Source organism: Leuresthes tenuis, unplaced genomic scaffold, assembly GCF_036924035.1.
Source record: "Leuresthes tenuis unplaced genomic scaffold, fLeuTen1.0.hap1 SCAF_18, whole genome shotgun sequence".
Classification (NCBI taxonomy): Eukaryota; Metazoa; Chordata; class Actinopteri; order Atheriniformes; family Atherinopsidae; genus Leuresthes; species Leuresthes tenuis.
In genome coordinates, this window is record NW_027325372.1 from 23907893 (window position 1) to 23917291 (window position 9399).

Here is a 9399-nt window from a genome sequence, read left to right on the forward strand (position 1 = left end):
TGGTGGCACCCCTCACGCTTGCTTAAACATGCAATCTACTTGGTCTTAAAGCTTAAGGCCCTGCACCCAAAGACATTGGTGTACTGTATCTACACACTGTAAAAATGTAGGATATAATCTCTGGTCAACACTAAAAAAAATAAAATAAAATAAAAAAAAAAAATCAGCCACTGATTTACATTTACATCTGACAATGTTTTTTGTTTTTTTTAAAGTACCTTAAAAGTATTTCGTTCAACTTCAACTCTAGTCTACAGTACAAAGATACAATACACAAAAAGGCTGCATTTACTGATATAGCAGTAATCAGGCCACTGTATTTCCATTTCTAACTGTGAGGTTGTGAGTTTGTCTGGCTGCATTTTAACCAGCCTAGGAGCGTAAAAGAGCAGCAACTTGAGCTGGTCTTTACATCACAGCATTTCAATGCCCACTGTTTGACTCGAGTGCTTGGAGATGGTATATCTCCAGGGAGATAGGGACAGCAGCACAGTTGCACTGGAGCAGATTAACACAGTGAACTGGTGCAGCGCTGACCCTTGTGACAGCTCCACAAATAGCTTTATGTGTGCAGTAGGTTCTCACACAACTGGTCTGCAGTGGCAAAGCAGCAACCTGGGCAAAAACCTAATTACCAACTGCACCAACTGCTTAGAAGAAGCACCACAGAACATATCGTTTTATAATTATTGAGTCACTGGAGAATGCGCAAGTCGGCCTCATTTAAGACAAGCGTGTGAGAACAAGTAATTTAAATTTAATCATTAGAAAAGCAGCAGAGTAAGCTAATCTATGGCAAAAACAACTTTGCTCTTCACCTCCTGGTCCAGCGTAATGAAATCAATTCCACAGGTAGTGGCAGTTTTAAACAATGATTAAACTAAGTGCTGCCAGCGAGTGTTGTGTCCACACATTGTGTCCACACACTGAAATCTCTCCTACTGAACAGCCTCCTGTCTGCTTTCTGGGGCGGCAGTTTTATGGAAGAGGATGTCATTCAATGGGATTTAAATGCATCAATGCTCAGGTGTACACACAAAAAAAAAACATACAAATACAAATCCTGCAATCACCCACCAATTTTTTTTGTATTTTTATTACAATCCTGCATAAGAGAAAAAAAAAGCCTCATGTTTGATTGGTGCTTTTTCTTGTTTGTTTGTTTAGCTTCTTAAATATTAATATTCCTCTATTAAGGAGAATTTACTTGTAACTAAAGTATGAATGTTTAACATGTGACTTGACTTGAACATACAAACAAAAATGTAGTTTAAGCCACTGCTCGGAAATGTGTTACTACACCAATTCAGTTACCGTAAATTAGCGGTCATACATTAAATAAAAGCAGATCTTAGATCAGAATCGGGTGAAATGCAATAAAAGTTAAACAATCAGTGTAGCACATTTGCCCCAAACAATTTAACGTAAATTACATCATGTTACCCAGGAATGCTGTACAACCTCAACTCACTATCCTTACTAGATCTTATAGATGTTTTTTTAAAATTTTTTAAAAGTTGTTTTTAAGAAGGAAGTCATTTTTGAAGAGCCAGCCTTCAATATAGACACACACAGATAATCCATTCTACATTTTCTCAATACCCCCTTGTAGGAAGAAATACAGTGGACAACCTTTTATAAAATTATAAGATGTTTGCTACCAGTTGAAAGTGTCATCAGAAATAAAATACATTTACAGATGCCACTGAATCTAACAGAACCAGATGGACAGTCTTTTCGAGTAATGTTCCCCTATTGTGTTAAATGTAGAACTATTCAAAAGCCTTGGCACTGTAGGCACATGTGCTGAGGGCCAGATGGGTACAGGCAGAGCCTGATACATCAGGATGCCTCAATTTTGGCCATGGGTGAGAGATCTCAATGGCACCGTCTCAAAAAGGAAAAACCTGGCGCATTTTTGCTCATTACAATTCTTCATCCACTCTTAGGCAGGTCAGTGTGAAGGCATACTAGACACTGTAATATACACAGACACAGAAACACCCAAACAGATAAGAGAGATTGTCTCCTTTTGCTGTGCTACTGTGGCCGCTAAGTCATTCTTTGGGGTGTCCAGTGCAAACAAACCGAATCAGCTTCTAGCCAATCTGATCAACAGCTCACCGTGCTCGGCTGCTGTTTGCACACAAAGTCCGATATGAAGTCGAACTCATTCTGTCCCAGGAAAAGCTCGGGCAGCTCCTGAACACGATCCAAACCAAACTCCAACACCAGTGATGTCAGAACCTCTTCATCAATCAGATCCATGTCCATTCCATTTAGCCCCAAAGGCCCACCAATATGCTGCATGCCTGAAAATTGGGCCGGGCCCACTCGATACTGTGCACCATTGGGCAGATGGTGGCCATTGGCTGAGGCCAGTGGGTGTCCATGATATTGAGTGTTGAGTTTCTGCAGGTGCATGCTTGCCATGAGCTGCTGGGAGGTGAGATTACCAGGATGGTACTGCTGTGGGTGTCCACCCTGCTGCTGCTGCTGCTGCTGCTGCTGCTGTTGCTGCTGGGCATGCATGTGGTGGTGCTGTTGTTGCAGGCCCTGGCCATTGTACATCATGTTCCCAGACATCATTTGGTGGTGGTGGCTGGCCATGGTAGCTCCATTCACAGGACTGCCCATCCCTCCAGGTCCCACCATATTTGGTCTCTGTCTCATGGGTGCCTCCATGTTATTCTGAGGGTTCCTGCCATAATGCATCACCTGGCCATTGGGCAGACTGCGAATGACAGGTTGCCCATTGTGTTGTGGAGGTCCATTCATACCCATCCTAAATCCGTGGGTCATGGGCATCATCATGTGTTCAGCCATGGCTGCTTGGTCTTCCTGAAGACACATGGGAACATATGAAATATATTAGATTTGTAAAACAACCTATGTTCACTCAAACAAAAAAAACAAATAAAAAAAAAAAAAACAGGTTATGTCGTATGACTACAGACTTTCATTATGCAAACATTGTCTCTGCTCAATTCTTCCTACTTTTGGTGCCAGAAAGTCTTCTTTTTTTTCCACTGCAGATAGAAAGTCTTCAGTGTAGGTGGTATAAACTAATCATTATAGCGTCACCTCATGAAACTGCTCTGACAGAATGAGGGGAAGTTCTGTGAGAGTCTAGAGTGCCTATAGCAAGGTGGAAACTTGACACCAACACTGAGTACGGAAGTGCTGGATATGTTTTTGGAGTAAGCATAACAACTATGGACTTTGGACCTCACCTAGAGTGAGCTGAGACAAAGGGTAGACTTATATTAGTAATCGTTGCACATTGATTTGAAATACATTCATTCTTCATCACAGATTTGCTTTCTTACTTAGAAAACCAGCTATGGTACTGGCATGAGGAAGAATTCAATGATCCTGCAGAGACCTTATTGGTATGGGACAGTAGAATGCAATGTTTTTACATCACCTTATAGAACTAGCTCAGCTCGTTGGACGAAGGCGTTTCCACAAAAAGGTTTCATGTAGGACTCACAATATAAAATTACAATTAAATTTCATTAAGTGAAAAATAGGAAGAGCAGGGAAATATTTATTTACAAAACAAATTTCTTGTTCTTTTTTACTGTTTCTGGTGAGAAATGAGCATTAGCTTCATTTCAGACTAATATAACTTGTTTGTACAAGATAACATATTGTAGGCTAGTAACAAAGTTCTGCCCACATAAGTCACAAGATTTATTGTCCAATATTGCGCAGATAGCAAATATTTTCCTTGTACTGTGGCTCTCTTTGTCACTGTTTTGGACTGAGTTGTCACATTTTTCTTTGAAGTTCGAACATCTGTTCAAACTTGGGGAAACTTTAGACTACTGGTCTTGTCTGTAGGTTCTTTAGGCTATAGGTCATATTGATGGATGCACCAGAATATTAAAGGCAGTTTTTTATGTGATGCAGCAGAGGGCACTCTAGAATCAACTTGACCTAATGCATACCCTGATAACCTAACAGTCGAATAAGCTAATGTTATGTTAACTGAGTTGCTAAGAAAATGAAGAAAAATTGCCAGTAAGGCATCCTGAAAAGTCAATCGGAACACCAAATAATCTGAGCAGCGTTTGGAAGTATTTTGAATTTCAGTCCATAAATGGTATGTCTACCGTGACAACAAATCCGCGATTCAACTGCCTCCAACCCAAGTAATGAAGCAGAAGCACCACATAAGCTAGTTAGTGTCTGGCATTTACAGTCGTCAGAATGCCTGCTGTTTGGCACAGTCCGCTACAGCAGGTACGTTATCAGGGCGCTGAAAAAAATAGTATCGTAGAGGGGATATCAAGATTTATTTGCTAAATTATGCAGCACATCCATCTGGACTGTTTTGAGTGAGAACTTTAGAAAAATATTATGGAATGGAATAAAATTGTAAGCTGCTCTACAATCTCATCACATATAGTACAGCTGTATAACATTATGATGATACTAAAAGATAAGACACTTGCTCTAACCACAGAAGGATGGACATCACTGGCCACACATGCTTATGTAAGAGTTACAGCTCACTGCATGGGACTGCCTCATGAGAACTTGAAAACTTGAAGACAGCATTCAATTATATTTGAGGAATTGCATATTTATTTCAAATTCGCTCAGACTTGCTTTTTAAAAAATTATACAGCCCTAGTTCTGAGTATGTTCGACTGGAGCAGTGAGGAACATAGACATTAAAGTCACCTATGTTTGCCTTCACTTTTACAAATGAAGGTCATCGTTTTTTACACATTCCAGGTCTGAAAAGAGCAAAGAAAACGTGTATTAGGTCTTAAAAATTCAGAATGGTGATCAGATCAGAATAACCAACATGAATGATATTTTTTTCAATAAACTCTTTTGTGAACTAATCTTTTTAAGAAAATAAGTTTTTTGTTTTCTTAACAGTGTCTCTTTACAAAGGAAAATAAAGATGTGTCGAAACTAGAGGCTTTCACCCCCACGGTTTTAGTTTTCAATGTGAAGTCTTATGGTCACATTGGAAGAATCACAGAACCTCCAAAATTGCACCATCAAAGAATGACAACTGGATTTCACACAGAGGGCAGCAGTATCCTTGCAGCCAAAAGGACACAGAGGAATGCTTGACCACAACAGGCACGTGCGCGCAAACGCGTGCACGCACACGCCTCATTCCCCACTACTATCAAAACACAACACACTGCCTCTATCCTCACACACTCATTAATGAAGATGTTGCATTAAGATACCTACACACACTATAAATCCTGTTCACACATAATCTGTAATTTGCTTGTTGAAATAAATCATACAATTTGGTGAATTTACTCTAAATGTGATGATGTCGAGAAGACACCATGAAATGAATACTTGACAGGGTATTGTAACAAAGACATTTAAACACCACCACCCCAAAATGAACTCCGCTGGTTCCCCCGGCTGCTTTTAACAATTCGACCCCAATAGTGCTGATAAAACAAGACTTTCATCAGCAGTCTTTACTCTCCCTTGAATATTCTCTTGTGTTATCTAATTTGCTTCTGTGCTTCCTAACAATTCTAGACTGTCATTAGTGTAACTTGCACTTTTTGAATAGATTGTCTGAGAGAGGGTGACAGTTGCTGACATTATTACAGACACATTTCTGATCTTTTTTTTCTTCGATGACATAAAACCGCAGACTGTTAATAACCTTAAAGCGACCAGCAAAGACACGTAACCACATCCAATCAATCTGTTTTTTAACCAAAAAACAAATCTTAAAAAAAATAGTCCGAAGGACAAAGAGGAAGTGCCCCCTCGCTATTTTTAATAAGAGTAACAGAAAACGACAACCTACCCGGTATATTAAAGTAGAATCCGTATGTAGAAGTTGGATAAGTGCCGGGCTCGTTCCTCCAGCTGATGCTCCGGCTACATGCAGCCCTACGGCGGATTCTAATTGTGCTGCGTCTCGGTCGTCAGAGTAGTTTGTTTTCTAGGTCAACTCAGGGATTATATACATGTATAAAACAGAGAGAGAGAGAGAGAGATAGGGAGAGGAGGAGCTACCGTCCTCTCGGTCTCCTTTGTTGCCATTGGTCCTCCCCCTTAATCACTGTGCAAAGAAACACACATTAACCACTTCCACTGATCCACTGGAGCAGCAGAGATCTGCACGTCCTCAACGTGCGCTGCGTCCTGGATAGATTTAATTGCCACCTGCCTTCATTACTAATACAGCATTATTAGTGATGATCCTTACTCTTTGCTAAAAGCTTTCTGCTTAAAGAGCAGCTGAAAAGGATATTTCATGCTGCAGACACAGCAGAAACACTTCAATTGTTGAGAAAAAGTAATTTAAACAAGGTGTTTAACCACACCACCCTGGAATAGATCTGAATAGTGAAAGTGTGGTTCAGTGAAATAGGCTGATAATAATTTACTATAATTATAGAGCATCACTTTCTAAGAGGATTTATATACGGAGAGTTCAGGGGGGATATTATTCTAACAAAGAAAATACTTCAGGAGATGTCACTGAATTAAATATTACAAAAATTACATCACATCATTTGTGAAAAAAAATGTTTATGAAGACATGGTAAAACAATACAGGAAGGCCAGTGTGAAAAAAAAAAGCTTTTAGAAAGAAGTAAATCTCTTTGATATGGAAATTGGCAATTTTATTTAAATACTTAGAAACAGCCTATTAGTCTGAGTGCAATAGTGATTGCATTAGCGATTTGTGACATCAAAATGGCACCATAACCGTGTATACTGGTAATTCGGGCAAATTTGACTGCAGTCTTTAAAGCTGAACATAATTGTCCATACATTCTCTGTTAGTGACTCACAAACACACGTCTCGATGTTATTGCATTTTGATGCTGCATGGGGGTAGCCTCTGAGTCTCTTGAGGGCTGCTCTTGGTTGTGTTAGTGCTGTTGTTGTTCCTTTAGCTTTGTTCTGCTGTAAAAAAAAAAAAAAAAAAGAATGATTTTTGGCATTTTATGTTTTTGGTGAAATTGGTCATTATCAACCTCTTCTGACTCCTGGTGCCTCTGGCTAACTATCAACAATAGTGCATTACGCATAATCAACCAAACAGTGTTGATTGTGTGTAATTCATAGCATTATCACCGTTGCCTGTGCAGCATTAGCTTTTTGGAGAACTACACGTCTGTGTCGAAAAAAACTGCCATCTGCAGAGCTTGAGAGCACCACAGACTACGTGTACAACAGGTATAAAATTATCCATACATAGCAGGGATCAGTACTGAAAAAATGGTAGCGCTAAACTGCAGGAATAGCTCAATGAGCTGTTGTACAGGAAATACACAAACATAGCTACACACACTCACATGATCGCTAAAAGTTCTCATCGCAGTTCCCCATATTCAAGTCCTAGCCTATGGCTCTTTGATACATGTCGCTTTCCTCTCTACAAACATTGCTGTCCTCTCTCCACAATAAATAAAGGCCAGAAGAAGGCAAAAACCCTTGCTAGATAAACATTCATGGCAAAAAGCAATTAGAAATAATCCAAGGACTTGGAATAAAGGCAAATGGACTTTATTTCTTGGATCTTGAAGATGTTTCATGTCAGTTCTAAATAGCTGGTGCTGAGTTTCAGGCTTAAGAGCTGTTGAGAGGATGTTCACATGTGGAGAATAGTTTAGGTCCATGTGTGTCACTTACTCACCTGATCATTATGTGGGTCTCTTGTGAGTTGTTTACCTGCCTGACTATGTTAGTACTATTATGTTTTACTACAGGGTACAAGGTGTAAATGGTTATGAAGCCACCTGGGAAGCAGGGTCAAATCTCCACTGAAAGCATTTGGTAGGTGATACCTGAGGCCTCCTCTTTCGTTCAAAGTTGTTTTTTCCACATTACCATCAACTTTTGTCACATATCGATTGTGCCTTATCTGTGGAAAAAGGTGTCCCTTTAACCCACAGCTGTTCCTCTTTGGTAACACACACATGTCAAACAGAGGAGACTCAGACCCTCATTGCTGTGTGCTTAAAGAATATTTTTACACGTATTTGTTCTTTTGATGAACCAATCAGTTTTCCACCACATTTCAGAGAGACATACAGTCCAAAATTGAGTATGGATAACTTAACTTACCATTCACAAGGGAAAAACTATTTCTATTTTTGCAATTATAAAATTGCAAAAAAAGGAGTGAGAAAACATTCCGAATGTTTGGTAAAAAAAAATCTACTACCTGTGCACTTTTTGTTTACGACTTCACCTCAATCGCTGTGTGTATATGCATTTTGCACCATATTCTCTGCAGTAACTGGAACAAATATTTGACTGTAAGTTTCACAGTGTGGGATCTGTAGAACAAGGTTTATGCACCTGCAGGGAAGAATATGAGGTGTAAATATCGTTTGTGGAGTAGGAAAAAAAAGCGTACAAGCTTGCTTTTCCTCTGACTTCAAGTTTACTGACACACAAGTTTGGCAATATTCTACAACTGCAAGTTTCACTTTCACAGATGCTCAGTTGATTTCTTCCACTAATAACGAATACTAAATGCTGATTAAAAACTTTTACACTTCACTTCAATAAATTGTAAGGGAGTAATGAAATTTATTGATATAAAAAATATGAGACTATGTTTGGGGAAACGACTCCAATGGGATGTCATGCTAAATGAGGCATTGCTGAAAGTAGGGTGAGGAAAGGACCACTTGAGTTTGGACTCTGGTGAGTGAGCTGAGGGGAGGCAAGGACTCCAGATAAGGCCTGCTGAGCATCAGATGGAGGTGGATACGGGTCGCATGTTGCAGCTGATCTGGAGGGAGAATGATAGAGCAGCAGTAAGACATAAAGAACAAGCAATTAACTGTTTGGCTCAAGAAAACAGGATGCACAGTGATCGCTGGGCCACAACAGTGTTGTCAAATTAAGACTAAAGAAGGCATAAATAAAGCTGAAGGAATAAGGATAGGTGAGGGGAAAGAGATCTTTGTTACTAAACTTTTGCCAAACTTTGACTGCACTGCCCAAATACTGCAGTCAAAGAATGAAAGCACACCATCAATCATAAAGAAAATTTAAAGGAAATCATTTGGGTTTTAAGAGGAGGACAGAAAGACAGATGAAAGTTTGTATATCATATAATTACAGCATCAGCACAACAGCCTGGCACCTGATGGAGCATCATCATGATTAATCCTTGGATGGTAATATGGTTTGCTTAAGCAAGAGCAACAATATTTAAGATAAAGACATGGACACAGAAGACTTTTTCCAATCACAACTTAGGATCAACTCAGTGAGTTCAAAGGCAGTTACAGCTTCTGTTGCCCAATTTATTGCTAAAGATTGTACAGAGTGGTGAAGTGACGGCTTTGGTGACATGGTACATACGTCAAATTGAATTACAAGATACAAATTGGACAGTATTTTCTCGACAAATGTGTGACTTGT

The 9399-nt window shown here is 39.5% G+C and overlaps 1 protein-coding gene across 2 annotated transcripts; it reads right to left on the minus strand.

The window, feature by feature from the left end:
* Window positions 1–1516: 1516 nt before the first annotated feature.
* cited4a (Cbp/p300-interacting transactivator, with Glu/Asp-rich carboxy-terminal domain, 4a) lies at window positions 1517–5984 on the minus strand. Of its 2 annotated transcripts, none has more exons than XM_072370590.1 (2): window positions 5810–5984; window positions 1517–2841 (listed from the first exon to the last, which is right to left on the minus strand). In XM_072370590.1, the coding sequence occupies exon 2, from the start codon at window positions 2824–2826 to the stop codon at window positions 2113–2115; it is 714 nt and encodes a 237-aa protein (XP_072226691.1). In that variant the 5' UTR covers window positions 2827–2841; window positions 5810–5984; the 3' UTR covers window positions 1517–2112. The 2 variants fall into 2 exon arrangements, with proteins under 2 accessions (XP_072226691.1, XP_072226690.1); XM_072370589.1 differs by having other exon boundaries at window positions 1517–2837; window positions 5806–5983.
* Between the last annotated feature and the right edge of the window lie 3415 nt (window positions 5985–9399).

Coding starts and splice junctions, on each gene's coding strand:
- cited4a (XM_072370590.1), bottom strand. CDS start 2,826: ATGGCTGAACACATGATGATGCCCATGACCCACGGATTTAGGATGGGT.